General features: G+C 42.1%; 1 protein-coding gene across 2 annotated transcripts in view; it reads left to right on the forward strand.

Moving 5' to 3' along the window:
• LYST (lysosomal trafficking regulator) overlaps positions 1-21236 on the forward strand; it is a 180556-nt gene that overhangs the window by 156011 nt on the left and 3309 nt on the right. For both annotated transcript variants that reach the window (XM_043596252.1, XM_043596253.1), the window contains exons 45-51: positions 185-415; positions 2360-2549; positions 6094-6230; positions 9128-9226; positions 14755-14894; positions 15600-15697; positions 20465-20621. In XM_043596252.1, the coding sequence (XP_043452187.1) occupies positions 185-415; positions 2360-2549; positions 6094-6230; positions 9128-9226; positions 14755-14894; positions 15600-15697; positions 20465-20621 (1052 nt within the window). The remainder of the gene's footprint in view (positions 1-184; positions 416-2359; positions 2550-6093; positions 6231-9127; positions 9227-14754; positions 14895-15599; positions 15698-20464; positions 20622-21236) is intronic.

Consider the following 21236-nt stretch of genomic DNA (forward strand, 5'->3'; position numbering starts at 1 on the left):
CTCTTCTTATCTCATCAAGACCATTAATAATTACTAACTGATCAAACACAATTAAAAGCCATTTCCATTGAAATAGAGAAGAGTAAGCTACTACCTAGAGAATAAAACAAGTTGTTTCCCCATTGGTGTCGTTGCCAATCTCACTCTGTATATACCACCTCTCTCGCTCCCTTTTACTCTTCAGACGTATTTCGGAATGGATGTGTCTGCAGTTGAAGACCCTGTTCAGAGGCGGGCCCTAGAAACCATGATAAAAACCTACGGCCAGACCCCTCGTCAGTTGTTCCAGTCGGCCCACGCGAGCAGACCCGGATCCAAGCTCAACATCGAAGGAGAGCTCCCTGCTGCCGTGGGGTTGTTAGTACAGTTTGCTTTCAGGGACACCCGAGAACAGGTCAAAGAAATTACCTACCCGGTATGTCATTTGAATTTTAATAGTATTTGGCAAAAACTGATCCGACTCCAGAGATATCAGACCCTCTCCCCAACTCCACGGACACCCCAGTGAACAGGGCCTCAGCCTGTGAGCCAGCCAGCCAGTGAGCACAGGTGCACACCATTAACAGCGCCGCTGTGTTCGGAGTGAACGCTGTGTCAGTGACACGAGAGAGTGCTTTGGGGAGCTCCGCTCAGACGGCCGGCTCCCAGAGGGCTATTCCCAGGGAAAGCCTCACAAGGCAGGGGCCTCACAGGCACCCGCACACCAGAGGAGGGGAACCGTCCAGGACTGGAGAATAGTCTGAGCGTGGGCGTGGCAGGGTCTTGGTTATCATCTTCCACCAAAAGTACCGACCAGAAGCGTGAACGTTTGGTTCACAATTAAAGCAGAGCCTTACGTGTATCTTTGGCCCCACCAGACTGTGATGACGAAGTGTTGCCTCTTAAAGTGGAAAATAGGCATAATTTTTCCTCTGAAATACAGAAGTAGAGCAAACAAGCCTGAAGAGAAAAATGGATTCTAACCCTCAGCTGAATTCCTCATTATCACAGCAGCATAAGATGGGAGGCTGTGAACTGTCAAACGTTGTAAAGGTTTGCAGCAGAAAGCAAAGAGGCGAGGGAAGGAGGTTGTGAGGGTCCTGGACGTGACATAAAGCGGCGTGTCTCCAGCTACAATAAACCGTGACCCAGTGTAAGGATGGTCTTCACAGACCTTGTTTTGACAGTCACTTCTTAAAATAAGGTTCCTTAAATCACTAACTGTAGAACACAAATAGAACGCATGGAAATTCTAGGGGCGCCTGGGCAGCTCAGTCGGTTAAGCATCCAACTTTGGCTCAGGTCATGATCTCATGGTTCTTGAGTTCAGGCCCCACTTTGGGCTCTGTGCTGACAGCTCAGAGCCTGGAACCTGCTTCACATTCTGTGTCTCCCTCTCTCTCTGCCCCTCCCTGGCTTGCATGCACCTATGCACACACACGCTCTCTCTCAAACATAAACAAACATTAAAAAAAAAAGAACACCTGGAAATTCTTTATACGCATAGCTCACATATATCACATGTGTGTGTTGAACACAAACAAAAGTGATACAACCAGTAAAATTCAAATTGAAAACATCAGTATGATGTTTTGCCAAAACCAGATCACCAAAGTTGTGTTTCATAGTTGAAAGCTGTGTTTTTTGTTTCATGTTTATTTGTCAACGTAACCCTTAAGACTTTGAAGCCTCACAAATCACTGTAATTATCATTACCAGGGTCTGTGTCTTTCAGTGGAATCCATTATTTTACCATGTCAAAATAATTTAATAGTACATCCCTGAAAAGTAATAAATGCGATTTCATCTACTAATACTTAGTGTTAATCAGCTGTTTGCAGTTGGTACATAGATCTGAGCCGTATATCCGCTTGCAGCGGGAACGTGGCACCCACCCGCCTCGTTCCCACTGAGGACCCACGTGTCCACCATTCTCTTCAGCTGGGACGGCCTTTCCCCGGACAACAGCCCCACTTTGCTCTCCCAGTTCTTTGAGGTGTTGCTCAGATGTCCCCTCCTCAGTTCCCTCATTCCATATCTATGACAGTAACCCCCTCGTTCCCTGCTCTCTTCCCTTTCTCCGTTGTTCTTCCTAGAGCTTCACCACCTGCCATATTGTCTGTGCGTCTGTCTGTTTCTCGTCTGCCCCTCGGCCCAGCTAGAACCCAGCTGCATGCGGACTGGGGCCCCATCTGTACTTTCATCCCTGCATGTAGCAACAAGGAACACAGATTTCCATACGCTAAGCATAGAGCAGTAAAAAGTAGAATATAATTCTTGCCTACAAAGGGCTTATAATCAGGTTGCTTACTCTTTGTTTAGAATTTCAGTTAGAAGTCATTCTCTATTTACTACCTTTGACTTTTTCCTTTCTTCTTAGAGCCCTCTGTCGTGGATAAAAGGCTTGAAGTGGGGGGAGTATGTCGGCTCTCCAAGTGCTCCGGTACCTGTGGTCTGCTTCAGCCAGCCCCACGGAGAAAGATTTGGTTCTCTCCAGGCTCTGCCCACCAGAGCCATCTGTGGATTGTCCCAAAATTTCTGTCTGCTGATGACATACAGCAAAGAACAAGGTAAAAGAAAACATTCTCAGTACCTCTCTCATGAGATTTGACTGTTTCCAGCTCATCTGTGCTACTATTTTATTTCTCAGTCTTGAGTCCATAGTGAAAATCTTTCAAATGTGTGGTTATTTAGTGCAAAGTAGGAATTAAACATACCACCTGGCCGGGGGGGGGGGGGGGGGATTAAATGCAGTGCCATTTGAAATAAGAGGAGGAGTCAAAGCCAAGAACAAGTATCTTGTGGTTATGCTCACAAGATGAAAGCATCCGTTTTATAGAAATATATCTTTTGAGGCCCTTGAATCCCAGAAGAGACTAGCAAATTAGTACCTCAGAAGGTATAGTCATGAGATTCAAACAAACAAACAAAATAAAACAAGGAAGTCATGATAGCCTTGAAAATAGGTCTTAAAAACAGGTATGCCTGGAAAGCAATTCTTGTCTCAGCCTCTGTGCCCTAATTCGCTAACAGCAACACATGGAAAAGAGCTGTAATTACGTCATGGTTAACGTAATTAACCATTTCGTTCACTTTAAAAGAACTCTCCCTACTTACTAGGCACGGGCTTTGGGCACTAGAATGAATGCCTGGGACGCTCATCTGTTCGTATCAGGCATGTGCAGATTTACCTAAAAGCCAGCGTGTGGCCTAGATAGACGCCTGTTGACACAGTGTTTGTGTTTAACATTATTTTTGATACACCGTGCTCCTGGGGGGTCCGTGCAGCTGGCTTCCAGCACGTGCAGCACTGCATTACGACAGAGGTCACTTAAGGAAATTAAGTCTGCTGGCTGGGCCACAGTTCTTTTAGACTTACTCTTGTCTGTTTCATGGAATCAGTGATTGCCTTTATGCTTGTTTGTAATAAGAGGCTGCATATCGTTTTATCGCAGTTTAGTGAATTAGTAGGGTAAGGCAAATCTGTTTAATCATACCTACTGTAATATCAGCAGTTTATTTTCACGAGTATGTTACAGTTAGTTGTGAGGTGTGTTACAAGTTAATTTGCTGCCAATAATACTTAAAGTACCAAAGTGTGTGAATAATTTCCCTTGAAAAATTAATTAGAGTGGATTGAAGTTTGTCTCCGTTGAGCAGAAGAGAAAGGGCTAGTGTTACCACTTAGCACGGTGAACTAAAATATGTCAAATATGGTCGTCAGTCTACCGTATTTGTGCCATTTCAACCAGAGCCCTTAGTGAGTGTGCCCTTAATAGCTGTGTTCATTCAGATTACGCTTTGTTTCCTTGTGAAACACGTCTGGGATTTGCTGGCATCTAGGTGCGTGCAGGGAACGCCACAGACCTGGCCACAGCCTCAGGAGGCACAGCGCCTTGAGTTTGTGTCCCAGCTCTGCTACTTAGCAGCTGTCTGACCTTGGCAAAATTACCTAAACCTTCTGAATCCTGGCTTTTGAGCCATAAAATGGGAATGACAGAAAGATTTTCTTCACAGGTAATTTGCTGTAAGATTAAATGAGATAATGCAGGGAATGATGAGCACAGTGCCTGACTCCTTCTAAGTGCTTAGTAAATGTCCATTAGGCTGTAAGCGCCCTGGGCCCAGGGACCGTGTGCACTCACCGCTGCACCCGGCACGCAACAGCCCAGTGCTCCACAGCGGCCTTGCGGGAGTGAGGGCTCAGCTTGCAGATGAGAGTTCGGTCATGTGTTAACAGCTGCGTGGTGTGGCGCACCCTTGCATCAAATAACTGTGTGGTTCTGCTAAGCTCTACATGCATAACACAATGTAACAACTAAACTGAGATCCTTTTGATGATCTTAAACCCAGGACAGGCCAATTACTTGTAAACTGTGCCTCAGAAGTGCCTGAGATGCTTTTTTTCAAAACATACTTGCCTGGGTCCCATTTGAGCCAACTGTATCAGCCTCTGGGGCTTGAGTCCAAGCCTGTGCATGCTGAAAAAGCCATTTTATTACAAACTGTGATTTAAATTTTACTATTCTAATCAGTAAAGGAGAAGTTTATTTTTCTTTAAAAAAAAAAAAGGTGGTGCCTCTTATAAGTGCTGGAAGAGAAACTGGGAACGGTTATATTATGTATTTTTTTTTTATTAAATTTTTTTTCAACATTTATTTATTTTTGGGACAGAGAGACAGAGCATGAACGGGGGAGGGGCAGAGAGAGAGGGAGACACAGAATCGGAAACAGGCTCCAGGCTCTGAGCCATCAGCCCAGAGCCCGACGCGGGGCTCGAACTCACGGACCGCGAGATCGTGACCCGGCTGAAGTCGGACGCTCAACCGACTGCGCCACCCAGGCGCCCCAGTATATTATGTATTTCATTCACTGAACACTTGGTTTACTGAGTACCCACTGCATGCCAGACATTATGGTGGAATTTGAGAGGCCCTGAGACTCCCGAAATGTGGTTCCTTTCCCCAGCAGCTTATATTTAGAGCAGCTTATATTAAGTGAGTATATTCCAGTTCCTTTATTGCAAAACTGATGTCAACATTTGGTATTATAGTCGACAAAACAAAACCAATCTGTGAATTACATTTTCACTGTGCTATTGATTCTTTCAACAAATATTTATTTGTTTTATTCCTCTATATGTGGGCTCATTATATAGGTGCTGCAATAAATAAAGCACATTGTCTCTCCGAAAGGGGCTTGAGCAATCCAAATTTCAGGCCAGTACCGGATATGGCATCTATGCTGCATTACCTATATTCAGCCCACGACCAAGAATAGATTTTGAATAGTACTGAAAAGGGATATCAGAATGTCCAAATCTTTATCCCCCAAAGACATAAAACTATGTTGTAAAAAAGAGAAAACAGAACCCTTTTAAATCAAAGTCTGCTATGCAAAGTCCTTGCACTTGACAGGATGGAATGAACCCTTCCTAGGACAGGTATTGCTTCTAAGGTAGCCATGTTCTCTTTCTAATATTGATAGTTAGTTGTCTATGCTGATTCTTCAGCAGGTGGTATCTACAAAGTTATTTAAGTAGTATCTAGTTTATATTTATTTATTTTTTAAGTTTTTTTTTTTTAATGTTTGTTTATTTTTGAGAGAGAGGGAGACACAGAATCCAAAGCAGGCTCCAGGCTCTGAGCTGTCAGCACAGAGCACGAGGCGGGGCTCAAACTCACCAACTGTGAAATCATGACCTGAGCCATGACCTTAACCAACTGAGCCACCCAGGCGTCCCTAGTTTTTTTTTGTTTTTTGGGGTTTTTTTTGTTTTTTTTTTAAGTCCAAGTGTCATAGAACATGAATAGTGTAAGCCTGACTATCATTGTCTTTTATAAAAATTCCTTAACAGATATTTTAGTACTAAATCAAATCCCAGCCAAAGCATCACAAGTGAAAAAAAAATAGAGTTCCGGTCTTAGAATCCCATTAGCATGAAAGGAATAAAACTAATTTAAATCGGTCCATCTTATGAATATAAAGGTGATTTGCACTGGAAAGATACTATGTTCTGCTACGTAAACTTCAGCTTTTAGCCCACCATTCTGGGGGGCTGCCGGGAACAGTGGAGCGATGGCAACCGGATACTTTTCATTTCTCCTTCTCCAGGTGTGAGAAGCATGAACAGTACCGACATTCAGTGGTCAGCCATCCTGAGCTGGGGATATGCTGATAACATTTTAAGGTTGAAGAGCAAACAAAGTGAGCCTCCAATAAACTTTATACAAAGTTCTCAACAGTATCAGGTAAACTTTTTTATGAAGTACTTTATAATACTGATTAAACACAATGCTTTAAAAAGGAGTCAGACCGGTAGCAGCTGGTCTTTAATATTCTGCAGTTAACCCAGCCCAGAAGCTGACGATGCTGGACTTTGCCTTGTTTCCAGCGCTCCAGTTTCCCAACCATTGCTGTCCTGACTCTGTCCCCAGCTTCTGTCTTCTCCCCAGTACCTCACAGAGACAGTGTTATAATCACCGAGTCAGCGTCAGCTGTTGGAACAAAATCAGCATTGCTTCCTTCTCAGTGTTCGCTGTCTTTTGTCACTGTGTCATTTTCTGTAGCCAGAGTGCCATCTTCTCTGCCTGGTTTTTGCAAAATAGACAGGGCGTTTAGGCATCGCGATGGGGTGGAAGGGGCCTGGGCCCGGCGAAAGCCCTCTGATCCGTGTTAGTGTCCCAGCTTGGCTATTTCCTGTGTGGCCTTCGGCAAGCACCCTCACCTTGCCAAACTTGAGGTTCTTTCCTCCTCTTTGACACTGGGGCAATGGACTCCCCACTACTCTCTCATAAAGCTGTTGTAAAAATGTCTCCAACTGTATATATATAGTATGTATACTGCATATGTACACACACATACACACACACACAAACAGGCACACGATACTGCCACAACTTTTTCCCATAGAAAATCGTACGTTAAACCCTCTTTCTGTGACTTTCTTTCCGTGGGAAATTCTTTTGCCATTTTCTGACTTCCATTATCTACATAACACCTGGTGCCTATTCACGTGTCCTAACATTTTCTCATTCCCTGGGCACGTGAGAATGGAGTAAGCTGTTTTGTGGGGATTTGGGGCAGTGAAAGAAAGGAGAGCAGTGACTCCTTTGCTTAACCCTCAGAATACCTGAAGAAGAGGTCATGACCTTTTGTTGTCTGGTTACCAGTAAAGTAACAAAAGTAAGCGAAAGGACAATGAAAAACAACCTTATTAGAAATTTTAGTAAGCACTTGAGCATCACAAAATTAATTTCTATCACGTAAAGTTTGGCACACAAGCATATCATTAAAGACAAAAGTACTGTTATAAACCCTTTTAGCAAAACAGGATCGTCCAGATTCTTTTAGAAAAATACTGTGTGATGAAGAACTTTCAGTCAAATGGCTACCTGGATGAGAGCGCCATATTTTATCTTCATCCTTAGAGACATATCGTTCCCTCAGCAGTTCCTTAGCTTGAGAAAATTCGTCCCGGATGTTCCCGTCTGAGGACTCACGCTCCGATCTCACCTCCACGATCAGCGATCAGCGTCCTCATCATCAGAGATGGGAGTCCTGCCATCCCCTTGCCTTCACCTTCTGACTGATCTCAGAATCGCGAAACATAGTCCCCTGTCAGTTTTCTTCTCTTTTCTATTATCAGTAGAACATGAAAAATTCTGAATTCCCAACTGTGGTCAATGAAAGCTAAAAGCAGACTACAGAAATGGTGTCTCCGGCCTTCCTTTGTGTTTTCTTGAAAGATGACAACACTCTTTGGACAATGCAGTGAGAAAACCAAAGGATGACAATTCATTTCACATCCTACATTATCCTTCCAGGAGATCCATCATTCTTCATTTTCTTGCTTGTTTTGCGTTAGCATCGTTGGGAATAATTGATGAAATAACTCCCACAGTGATGAAACAGCAAAGTGTTTCGAGCCAGAGGGAAGATGAAATTACTAAAACCCTGTAATTGTAACTTAGGTTTATAAAAGAGTTCAGCAGACCCATATGGTAATTGCAAGACAGTGAGTTTTATTCTATATATAAAAAACAAATACATTTTCTCTTTGTTCTTATGGAAGACCTCTAAGAAAGAAGTCATGAAATATTAACCCTTACAAATAGTTAGAACTATTTAAGAAAGAAATTAAAAAAATAAAATTGGATCCACTGGATGCTGATGTCTGGAAGGTTAAGGAGAGCCAGGGTGAAGAAAGTCGTGGACATTTGAGCACATGTACAGGTCCAGGGGAAGAAGCCAGCAAAAGACAGCTTGAAATTCAGAGAGAGTACAGACAAAGGTTCTGCGGAACACTGGGTGGGGGGTGGGGCTGGCCTTAAAAGCGAGGGGCTTTCTCCTCTCAATCAGGAGAAGCCCCGAGACACTTGAGGCGCGAAGGAGGGGAGAGGATGAGATCTGTGGCTGATGACCTCTGTCTTCTCAGCACAGTGCAGTGTCAGGGGACGTGGGCCGTGGGGCAGGTGGGACTACAGAAGGGACGCAGGGGAGCAGAGCCACTGGGGACGGGGGGGTCAGCTGGTGCCCGGAGCCAGAGGAAGACTCAGTAGGCAGAGAGTTGAGTGGCCTTGAACAGGGCCTCCCTGGTTAGGACTGAAGGGTTTACAGCCCCAAAGGAATAATCCGAGATTTTCTTCTCCACCTCTATCTTTCCTTCTCCTCCTATTTAAGAGTCTTTAGAACTGTGAGAAGCAATACCTCTATCTGAATGTACCCCATTTCCCCACTAGAAGCAGAAAAAGAAAAAAAAAGTAAAAATCAGGTAAATGTGTAAAACCGCACAGAGGCACACATCACACACACATTCAGCCTGGATCATTTTATTTAAACTTCTGAGGAACAGACGACTGTGTGTGTGTGTGTGTGTGTGTGTGTGTGTGTGTGTGCGCGCGCACGCGCGTGCAGAAAAATGTAAAATCATAGATGATGATATACTGTAATACTCAGAAATAGCCTTTAGACATCTGGCTTGAAGTTACAGAATACTCTGTTGTTATATCTTGCCCTTTTTTAATCACTTCAAGTAAAATGTTCATTAAATGTTGTGGTTATATATTTTTTAAATAATTGTCAGAGAAGTAGAAACATTTCTCCTGCCTTTGAAACACGCTGATCCTTGGTTTGTCCCCTTTCAAAGGTGACTAGTTGTGCCTGGGTACCTGACAGCTGCCAGCTGTTTACTGGGAGCAAATGTGGTGTCATCACGGCCTACGCAAACAGGCTCACCAGCAGCACGGTAGGCCTGGGGCTCACGTCGCGGCTAGTTTGGGATTTTCCTGTTCGTGAGGGGAAAAAAATGCTTATGAAGTATAATTCGTTGGTAGAAGATTAACTGGAAATGTTTGCACTCTAATCTTTTGTTCTTTAGTCTTTTCTTCACATAAGCTCTTAAAATATAAAAGGTCATGTATCTGACTCTTCAGGTTTATTAGGATCACGAAAATTTCTGAAAATGATTATAAAGATCTTATTTTTGGTGTCACAGACAGATGGCATTTTGAGTCATGATCTCTTTTGTGATGATACTTCTTCATGCCATTGTGATGCTTGTTTGCGTGTATTCTTGGTGTCGACCTGAACGTCTAGGAGTATACCACAGGATTCTGTAAAATTTGGAAGCCTAGAACCTCTAATATTTAACCTACCTACAGCCTCTGGACTGCAGCAAAATCCAAATAGCCCATCTTGATTTCTACCACTTTCTGAAAGAAATTTATTTTAGCCATTTGCTGAATTTCCGGGATTTGAAAATTAAATTATAAAGCAGTCAACTGAAGAAAAGACATATTATGCAATACTTATTTTTAATTTACTGTTGTTCTTTCTTGAATCAACTCTCTGTGGTGCTGTTGAGGGTAAATAGCAAGTGTAGGGTAATAACTCAGTAATTATTTTATTCTAGAACTTTCTTGTTTCTTGTGCTTTCTGCCCCACCCCCACCCCATTGCAGTTTTCTTTCTTACATTATTAAATATGTTTTACTGGGTAAACTGGTCTTGCTAGCATGGGGTGATGCTAGGTTCCTCTTACTTCTCTGTCCAAGTTTATTCCCTTTTAAACTCTTATTAAGGTTCTTTGCCATGATTCTTGGGGTATAAATATGACCATAATAGTGTTTCTGTCTTTTAGCCTAAGGGACCATTAAAATGCTTGAAGCAGGTATAATTTGATCTAACCAGCATTGTAGGAAGCCCACTGTGCACCTGCCAGGAGCAACACTGGGGCGTAGGAGCCTGAGGCAGGTGTGCCAAGCCCAGAGGCCGCTGTCGTGGTGCAGGTGGGCCATGGGGGTGGCTCTTCACAAGAGATGGGCATGTGCAGGTTCTCACAGGAGAGTGAGGTATGTGCCCCGAGAACAGTTCATACCCAGGCTGGAAGGACACCAGAGAGGGGCCGGATGTCAGAAAACCTGACAAGTTACACTTGAGCTGGATCGGAAAGGATCAGTTTCCTAAGTAGAGAAAAGAGGAAAGAGTGTTTCAGGCACAGGAAACCAGCAACGTGGCAAGAAAAGAATGGTATCTTGGGGGGTGGAAAATACTTGTATGTGTAGTTTAGGGTCTGAAAGTCTGAGAGGAGAGGTCAGAGCCGGGGAGAAGGGGCCTGGGGTAGTAACTTCTTTTATACCAGAACAGAAAGAATGATGAGGAAGCAAGCAGAGAAGCACCTGAGCTCTGGGAACGTCTCCTGTTGGCTCCCAAAGGCCTACAGTGGATGTTAATTTATATCATCTCTAATATTGACTGCTGACAGCACGTGTGTCTTCAAAGCTCACCCTTCGGTTTCCTTCTCCTCCAAACATATTCGGAGCCCCGCCGCTACAGCAGCTGCGTGCTTGCACACTCAGATGACTTTGCGCCATGACTCCTGTTTAGAAACTAGCTTCCTCTTCTCTTTTTACTTTTCCTTTTGTTTTTGCCAACCCTTTGAACAGCCTGTGCTTGGTTCTTCCTTCCATTCTTACTATCCTTTAAAGTCTTTTTTTTTTTTAATGTTTTTAATGTTTATTCTTGAGCGAGAAAGAGAGAGCACACACGCACGTATGAGCAGAGGAGGGGCAGAGACAGAGGGAGACACAGAATCCGAAGCAGGCTCCAGGCTCTGAGCTGCCGCCACAGAGCCCGACACGGGGCTCGAACTCACAAACTGGGAGATCGTGACCTGAGTTGAAGTTGGATGCTTAACCGACTGAGCCACCCAGGCGCCCTACTATCCTTTAAAATCTTAATTGTATACTAACACAGCGTGTAGTGCAGATTAAAAAAAGATGAAATTGTCAGTACAGGAGTAATTGTGCACAGCATAGCTTTGAATGTAGCAGATGGGAGGCCTCGCTGTCACAGTGTGAATACAGAAAGACATGCTTCTTTTGCTTTTGAAGTCACTAGAAGCTTGGGAAATCTTATGTTGCTTACGCTTCCACAGTTATATATTTACCTGTAAGTAGATTTTTCAGCTTTATTTCTAAGGGTTTTCTTTTTCTCCCAAGGATACTAGTATTAAGTAATCAAGTCATGAGATTAACAGTTACTATTTAAACCATGTCCAAAAATGCATGTTAGCTATGTGGTGTTAGCACTGTTTGCTTTGAGGGGAGGTAACATGGGTTTTTGTCGATGTTGTTGCTGCTTTTCCTCAGGGACCCCCTCACCATTTTGGCACCCCCGAAAGCTGCATCGTGACCAGGTGCCTGTGTGGTTAGCAGGAGACGCCTTGTGTCTCCAGTTTCTGTTCTCCCAACCCACTGACTGCCAGGGTTCTACAAGTATTTATGTTCTCATGGGAGGTAGCTTTAACACCGACAAAAGACAGGCTCCCCGAGGGCCGTGCAGGGTGTGACCAAAATAGCTGTTAGGAAATATTTTCAAGAGGGTCTTATGAAATACATTCCTTACCTAGTGAAGCATATCTAACCGTACCACATAAGCCTTGTAAGTTTCTGTTGATTCTCCCAAGATAGTCTTCTAAAATGTATTCCACGTAAGGGTGCATGAGTTGACTTGTTAGAAGGAATTATCTATAAGCTGTTTATAGATTAGAGAAGAATGTCTGCTAAAAGTGATAACTGATTTTAAAATAATTGCTCTTGAGTCCGTTTTTTCACTAATTAACTAGTATGGCCACATGATCATCATGTATGTGAACACCTGTATTTCTGTTCTCTAAATCAGTGGTGGCAGGAGAATAAATATGAGGTTTATCCGAGATAGTATTATGCCATTCAAGAGAAATTTTTAAATGAAGTAGGCCATGATTCCTGTTCTGCTCATGGAAATTATTTTCTGACCTGTCAGGGAATCATCTAGTAACACTAACTCTTACAGCCATTTTAAAGTGTAAAATCTGTAAAATTATCAACAGCCACTATAGGGGTCCTATGCTGTGTTTACCCCATAAATATTATTCATGATCATGGGGTAAACACACACACACACACACACACACACACACACACACACACACACACGCATGTGTGTGCAATGAAAGCATCCAAGAGCTAACACACTATCATAAAACTCCCAAGCCAGAGACGTAAATAAGCAAGGGGGAGCTCTGGCCTTGAGGGCATTGTCAATGCTGGAGTATTGACCCTGTCGTTGGACGCTTTTGTGAGAGGAATCAATAACAATACCCAGGGACTGAGCAAGCTGGGGAGTCCACAGAGGCCCTTCTCCAAAGGCTGGTCCCTGAAGGGCTGCCCCCTAAGAGTGAGGATGAGTCCCATGGGACCACCTTTCATGCGGCATTACAGCCTGGGTCACAATTCCCTGGGGTGTCCAGATCTCAAGACCTGACTTTGGCTAAGGTGTCTGTAGACTGGTAGGATGGTCCAGGTCGTTCATTCTCTTCCACAGGTAGAGGAGCTCCTCCAAATGATTTTTTAAAATGTAGTCACAGATACATAAAACCAGGAACACAAATTTACAAGTAAGAACATAAATACGTGAAAAAGTTAAAGTTGGTTATGATAAGAGAAATGCAATTCAAGGCAACCTTGATTGTTATAAAGGTTGGGAAATGTTCAGAGACCTGGAATGAGCAGTGAGTCACAGACTGGTGCTGCAGAGCCCAGGCAGAACAAGGAGGGGCCCGGGCCTTTCCGGACAGGGCATCCCTCGGACCCAACTAGCCTGAAGCATGGTCTGGAAGGGCTCTGGGTACATCCCTTTGGCCCTGCAGACTCCTGGCCCTGTGGGAAGGGTCCCAGTTAGAGAGAGACTGGGGAGCTCAGACCCAGGACTTTGGCCCTTGTGGAAATCACATCTCGTCTCTGTGACTGTCTGTGATTGTGTTCGGTTGAAGGTCACGTATCCCAGCTGAGCAGAAGCCCCTGCCACACAGCTGAAGTGGGTCATTCCAAGAAAGAATGTGGGCCTAGTATTGCCTGGGCACTTGATTCTTTAAGAGTAAAATATGTATTTTATGTGCATAAAACACTGAAGTACATAGCACTTACAATAGATGAGCAACAGCTAATATATCAACACAGATATGTTTCAAAAACAATGGTGAACAAAAAGGCAAGATGCAAAAGATACCTAAAGAATAATAACACATACTTAAAGTTTATCAACACGAAAAACCAAACACCATGTTGTTTATGGTTATGGTAACATATGGTAGAACATATGGGAAATGTGGGAAACATAAATACAAAATTCAGGATGCTGGTAACTTCTGATGAGAGAGGAAATAAGACAGAACAGTATGCAAACTATGCAATGTTTCATTTTTTTCCCTGTTTAAAAAATAAACTGATCGGATAAAATATTAAGATTAGTTCACCTGAGTGGCCAGTTAAATAGCTTTCTCTTATACTTATCTTTCTACTTTTCTATATCCTTTGAAGTAAAATACTGAAATAATTTATGACGATAAACAGCTTAGTCTAATGAAAGCAAGAGTCAAACCTAGCAGAGACATCTGGCATCTGTGAGCCAACACGGACCTTGGAACATCAGTTTGCAGTCTTTGAAGTAGAAGACCAATCTGTAACTATGGACAAGTAATGGTATGGGAGCACATCACCGCTGGTGACCCCGTGAATTGGTACAATGCCTTTGGAAAGTACACTGTCAAAAACTAAAAATGCTCAAGTAAATTAAGACATTCTAACTGTATAAAATATTATAACACCATTAAAAGTCATTTCGAAGACAATCAAAAATGCAAAATGCTTACAGGAGAATTTAAACTACAAACTTTAAAATTATTTGTACAGCAATAATCGTACCTACAAAAATACATGAGCATTTGGACAAAGACCAGACAAGAAGACAAAAAATGAAAAGCATATTCATGAAATTATGGGCAATTAAAACTTTGATAATGTTTAATTATCTCTTTAGGACAAAGTTGAACTGAAATGGATTGAAAAATGATATGCTTGAGGGGCGCCTGGGTGGCTCAGTCGGTTAAGCATCTGGCTCTTGATTGAGCTCAGGTCATGATCTCAGAGTTCAAGGAATCGAGCCCTGTGTCAGGCTCTGCACTGGCAGCATGGAGCCTACTTGGAATTCTCTGTCTCTCTGTCTCTCTCTCTCCACCCCTTCCCTGTGCATTTTCTCTCTCTCTCTCTCTCTCTCTCTCCCCCTTCCCTGTGCATTTTCTCTCTCTCTCTCAAAATAAATAAATATTAAAAAAAAGAAAAGTGATATGCTTGAATGTTTGAGTCACTTCAGTTTTTTATTTTTGAGATACAGTACTAGGAAAACTTTTGTCATGGTTTTTATCTTATACTTTACTGAATTTCTTAAATTTCAGCCTTCAGAGATAGAAATGGAGTCCCAGATACATCTCTATGGGCACACGGAAGAGATAACCAGCTTATTTGTTTGCAAACCCTACAGTATAATGATAAGTGTGAGCAGAGATGGCACCTGCATCATATGGGATTTAAACAGGTACAGAAGGAGGGCTGTAACTCCAACGCAGCTGTTTTTAATGTTTCAGTTCTTACTGTGTGAAACAGATGCACTATAATAATGTCTTTACCAGAGTGCCTGGGTGGCTCAGTCGGTTAAGCCTCCAACTTTGGCTCAGGTCATGATCTCACAGTTTGTGAGCTTGAGCCCTGCATCGGGCTCTGTGCTGACAGCTGGGAGCCTGGAGCCTGCTTCGGATTCTGTCTCCCTCTCTCTCTGCCCCTCCCCCACTTGCTCTCTGTCTCTGTCTCTCAAAAATAAATAAACTTAAAAAAAATTTAATAATATCTTTACATTATAATAATTTTTTTAATATATGAAATTTATTGTCAAATTGGTTTCCATACAACACCCAGTGCTCATCCCAAAAGGTGCCCTCCTCAATGCCCATCACCCACCCTCCTCTCCCTCCCACCTCCCATCAACCCTCAGTTTGTTCTCAGTTTTTAAGAGTCTCTTATGCTTTGGCTGTCTCCCACTCTAACCTCTTTTACATTATAATAATTTTAAACATGAAATACAACCTTTACTTTATAATCTAATTGAAATCAAACAATCAGTTAAGAACAAAGTTAGGAGTGCCTTCTGAGTACAAGGTCCTTATACTGAGGAAAGGAATTATACAAGTAAGAGAATATAATTATATTTAATGATCATATGCAAATTTATATCTTTGTCTTTCAGGTTGTGCTATGTACAAAGCCTGGCAGGACACAAAAGCCCTGTCACAGCCGTCTCTGCCAGTGAAACCACAGGTGACATTGCCACTGTATGTGACTCAGGTGAGTGAGCCCCGAAACCAGAGCCCAGAGGTCGTTGTGCTAACAGCATTCAACTAGTTCTTTCCATCGTAGGTGAAACTGTTGGATTACATCTCTCAGGTCCCTGCCAGATCCAAATACTTTGGTAATAGCATATTTGTGTATTAAAATACAGTGAGGTCCAAGAGTGAGCTCATCAGTTTAGGCACCAATTTATGCAAAAGTTAGTATTATCATAGTTTAACTCTGTTTCTGATATATGTAAGATTGCATTTGAGCACATGTGTTAAACAAATTATTATTCCGTAAATTAATCTGAATTTTCTTCGCTTTTGTTTTCCTATCCTTTTTTGGCTTCTGCTTTTTAACTACTAATAACTTCACTACCTTCCTCCTAAGTGCAAAGCATCAGCCAGTGATCAGTTTTGAATATATTTCTTCCAGTTCCTGAGAACAATATTATAGAATAACAAACGGAGGCATAATTTGCCTTAAAATTTGCATGACAAAGTTAGATCTCCTAATCAGAGGTCTTATTTTTAGTTTTGGTTTTTTTCAAGTATACATGTTGTAAAACTTGAGGAAAGAACAGTTGGAAAATTCATAAATTTTCTGTTTGCAGATCTTAACATTGAAAGGATCCTTTGACAAACTGTCTTTTTCTGCCCACTCAGTGTAGAGGATCTTTGACATATCTGTAGTGGGTGATCCTCTATCCTTTGCTTGCATGTTTTATATTGTTTGTTTCTTTCTCTTTTATTTATTTGGAGAGAAAGGGAGTGTGTGAGAGGAGGAGGGGCAGAGAGAGAGGGAGAGAATCCCAAGCAGGCTCTGCACTGTCAGTGTGGAGCCCAATGTAGGGCTCGATCCCAGGAACCGTGAGATCATAACCTGAGCCAAAATCAAGAGTCAGACACTTAACCGACTGAGCCACCCAGGCGCCCATTTGTTTTTTTCCCGAAACCAAATGTATGCTGTCTTTGCAGACACCAAACAGCTCTCTAATCCTGTGCCGTCACCTGGGTGCCCCAACAATGCAATTTAGTTCTGACACAAAGTACTTGAAGTTCTTTAGCAAATTTGGGAATTCCCAAGATCCCCCCACCAGGTTCAATAAATATCTAATACAACTTACAGAACTTAGTAAAACACTATACCTAACTACTGTAGTTTATTATAAAGGATAGAAATGAACAGCCAGATGAAGGATATAGGGTGAGATCCAGAGGGTCTGTCCTTGTGGAGTCTGAGTGCACCCCCCCTGCTGGCACAGGAATGTGCTCCCCAACACGGGGAACTCTCCTAACCCTGCTGTTGAGGGGTTTCTCCGAGGTTTTGTTATGGAGGCACAGTTGATCAAATCATTGGCCATCAGTAGGTAATTGAGCCCAACCTTCAGCCTCTCTCCCCACCCTGGAGGTGGAGAAGTACTGTAAATTCTCACCTCCCCCCACCTTGGTTTTTCTGGCGACCAGCCCCCATCCGGAAGCTGTGTAGGGCCTGCCCCCTAGGAGTCAGCTCATTAACATACAAAAGATGGTAAACTACAAGGGTTTCAGGAGCTCTGTGCCAGGAACCTGGAACGATGACCAGATACTTATTTTTTTATTATGCTACACATACCTCTTGGAGTTTTATTGTTGACTTTACAAAACATTCGTTAATTCTTGTATTCAAGAAAAGTAATATCTTCAGTCATGCTTTAAAGGTATCAGATGAAAGCATTTGCCAGTGTTAGCATCCAGTTATAAAATAATGTCATGGAAACATTTTTATTTCCTAATCATCATAACTGAGGGGAAAGATTTTAAACAGTTGACGTTGATAATCCAAGTGTGGGCAGATGATTGATGACTTCGATAATTGTTCTTCCTTGATTTGTACATTAGCAGCTTTTAGTATGTCATATCAAGAAGGAATCTGGGGGAATAATATAATGATTATTTATATAGAGTTCTCTACTTTCTTGTTTTGGCAACATTTGGAAGTTAGGATCGACCTTAGGGAGCTGAATTTTGTAAAGTTAATTACTTTCCGGCTGCCAGTAGTGATTTATATCTGTGATATTATATCAGCTAGTCATATGGGAACAAGAAACAAAATTACTTTTGCTGCAATTACTAACTCGCTGGAAGGCTATTCAGGTGTCCCTAGGTAGCACACAGCATAACAGAGTAATGGCTAGAACTTTTTTTTCCCCCCACTTTGAACAAAAAGGCCTTCTCTACTTTTTTTTAAGTCTCTTGGTACATATATAAGAGAAGTCATAATAAGAATTTGGTATAAAGAGAACATGATGAAAATAATGATTTTTAAAAGACAGGCCAAATTTATGTTTAGTAACCCAAACTGGACTTCTATTCTTAATTCCAAGAAGGGAAAAAAGTCATCAGATGTAGCCTACCAAAGATCTTCACCCTTTAGTGAGTACCATCCAAGTAACTTTAAAAATCAAAATTTTAATAAATATATGTGTGTGTGTATAGATGTTACATGTGTGTGTATGTACGTTTCTGTGTGTACATGTTACACATACATATATAAAATTTCTGTATCGGGGCTGAAGTTCCACATGCAAGCTCTTTACCCTTGATCATAATTCCCCAGTCCTTATTATGGGATGTGGTTTTTATAGTGATGAGAAGTGAAATTTATTAAACTATGTAAATGTTGTAACAGATGGCTTCTGCATTTTTTAAAATCATTCTGCCACTGGATCAACATATGTGCCTTTTAACTGGGGTTCATAGCCTGGTCATGTGGTGCCAATGGCGTTAGAGAGTGAATACTATGAAATTCAGGGTATTCAGTGACTCTCCAATTTATTTTAATCTCGGGGAAGATGTATAGGAGGAATTTTTTTTTTTTCAGGAATGCCCAACTTTCTCTTAGTTGATGTGCTGAATTCAATTCTATGTGAGAGCATCTGGTAGTGAGTAAAGGCCTCAGCTTGGCTGTGTACTGTCTTCGGCAGATGAGTAGTTACTTGGTTTTGTGGTAGCCCCACGTGCTGGGTAATCCTCTAGGGTAATTCTTTGCCTATTAAGTTCTGTACCATATTTCATAGAGTCCAGGACCACATTTAGATTTTTTGTTCTGAGGGACTAAGCTGTGCAGAGGCTATGGATTACATGGAACAATCAACGCCTACATCAGTACCTTCAATAAATCTTCTAACCTGACTAGTAGAAGTCTGGTTGTTTTACTTTTCAAATCTTTTATCAAACACTAAATTCAAAACAAAGAGTGAAATAAATGTCTACTCAAGGAAAAAATGAGTTTATCGTCTACAATTGTATTTCTTTCGTATACTGAATCTGTAATCTCCCCTAATCAATGGGAAGTCTTAAGTAAAACCCGGCCATTTGTTCATCGTTTTTCTCTACATATGTGATAAGTATATTTAACGTGATAACTGCTATTTAAGCCATTTAAAAATATGTGATTTGGTGGCATTATCACATCCACAGTGTAGAGCAGCTGTCACCACTGTCTGCGTCAAAAACCTTTTCGTCACCCCAAACAGAAACTCTGCAACCATAAGTGTTCCTCCTTGCCCCACAGCTTCTGGTGACCACCCTCCTTTCCATCGCTAGGAATTTGTCCATTCTAGATACTTCATGTAAGTGGAATCATACTACACCATTTGTCCTTCTTCGTCTTGTTCATGCCCTTTATTTCACCTAGCCTGATGTTGAGGCTCATCCATGTTGTAACATGCGTCAGAACCTCATCACTTTCATGGCCAAGCAATGTTGCTGTGTGTTCACCTACCACACTCGGTGTGTCCGTTCATCTGTGCGCGGGAGTTGGGCTGTGTCCACTGCCCGGCGGTCGGGAACAGTGCCGTGGCACGGAAGGCGTTGGGCTTGTGGTATTTGAAGGGCTTCAGCGTATCTTTACATAAAGAAGTATTTGCACAGTTTGTTTCTTTGCTATAAAATATGAAGTCTATGAAATCTTGTCATTGCCTTAATAAAGGAGAAAGTTAAATTCTGCACTTTTTTTGCTAGTTCTAATGGAGAGATAAAATCAAGTGTAGTTACCCTATGGCATCCAAACTTTATCAAGCCTCTTAACCTCTGTCTTGATCAGCTTGAGAATATTTCTCCCAAGAAGGCTGGGCTCATCATCCCGAGGCCCCAAACCTGCAGCCCCATTTTTATAGAGGATGGGGAGCACTGATCCCCTCTGGAAAACTACAGAAAGTTTTGTTACTCATGGTCTTTGAACAGGGAGAATTAGTTTAATAAGTCATTGATTTACAAGATTCATTGTGAGAATTAGATTTCTTTTTTTTCTTTAAGAAGTAGTTTTTGACTCAGCTAAGTTTTATTGTAACTTTTTTTCTCTTCAAATTCACATAAGTCACTTCTTATAGATGGTTCCACAGAATATTTTCATTTGTTTTTGGAGATTGTTTAACTCTCTAGGTACTTTCAAATTCAGACTTGGCAGTTCGTATACTAAAATATTACAATTACACACAGATACATGATTAACTTACCTGTTGCTCTCTATTATACATTAATATTTTTATTTTCCCACCGGTCATTGTCACTAGGTAAATACACAGAGCTCTGTGTGACTTATAATGTAGTAATTTTATTTATACAGACTTCAGTCATGACTTCCCTGTAAATTTTATCACTGAAACAAACAAGCCTGGTGCACAGTGGGGGTGGGGGGGTGGGAGGGGTAGGGGTAGTCAGCCCTCTGGGACCCAGGGCGCGGGGTCCTGGACACACCCACACTCTGGTGACCTGCCCAACGATTTTGGTGTTCTAGCTGGTGGAGGCAGTGACCTCAGACTCTGGACAGTGAATGGGGACCTCGTTGGACATGTCCACTGCAGAGAGATCATTTGTTCTGTTGCTTTCTCTAACCAGCCAGAGGGAGTATCTATCAATGTGATTGCCGGGGGATTAGAAAACGGAATTGTAAGGTAAGAGGAGTTTTCGTTCTCTTTGTTTGCTCTTGTTCATAAGGACACATCAGTTTCAAAAATTAGGTTTTTGGTTTTTTTTAATTTTTAATGTTTATTTTTAAGAGAGAGACAGAGACAGAGAGTGTGTGTGAGCAGGGGAGGGGCAGAGAAAAGGGGAGACACAGAATCTGAAGCAGGCTCCAGGCTCTGAGCTGTCAGCACAGAGCTCAATGCGGGGCTCGAACCCACAAACTGTGAGATCATATCTAGGCATGTTAATATTTAATATTTAGAGATTTAAAGTCACCTTCAGATATAGGTTCTTTGCTTATTCCTATTTTATTTATTTATATATTTTCTTACTGTTTGTTTATTTTTGAGAGACAGAGCATGAGTGGGGGAGGGGCAGAGAGAGAGGGAGACACAGAATCCAAAGCAGGCTCCAGGCTCTGAGCTGTCAGCAGAGCCGAATGCCGGACTCGAACTCACAAACCGTGAGATTATGACCTGAGCCAAAACCAAGAGTCGGACACTCAACCGACTGAGCCACCCAGGTGCCCCATATTCCTGTTTTATTTTTAAATAACAAACTTAGCTGTAATGTAGTTTTGAAATTGTGTATTGTCTGTGAAA

Source organism: Prionailurus bengalensis, chromosome D2, assembly GCF_016509475.1.
Source record: "Prionailurus bengalensis isolate Pbe53 chromosome D2, Fcat_Pben_1.1_paternal_pri, whole genome shotgun sequence".
NCBI classification, from domain to species: Eukaryota; Metazoa; Chordata; class Mammalia; order Carnivora; family Felidae; genus Prionailurus; species Prionailurus bengalensis.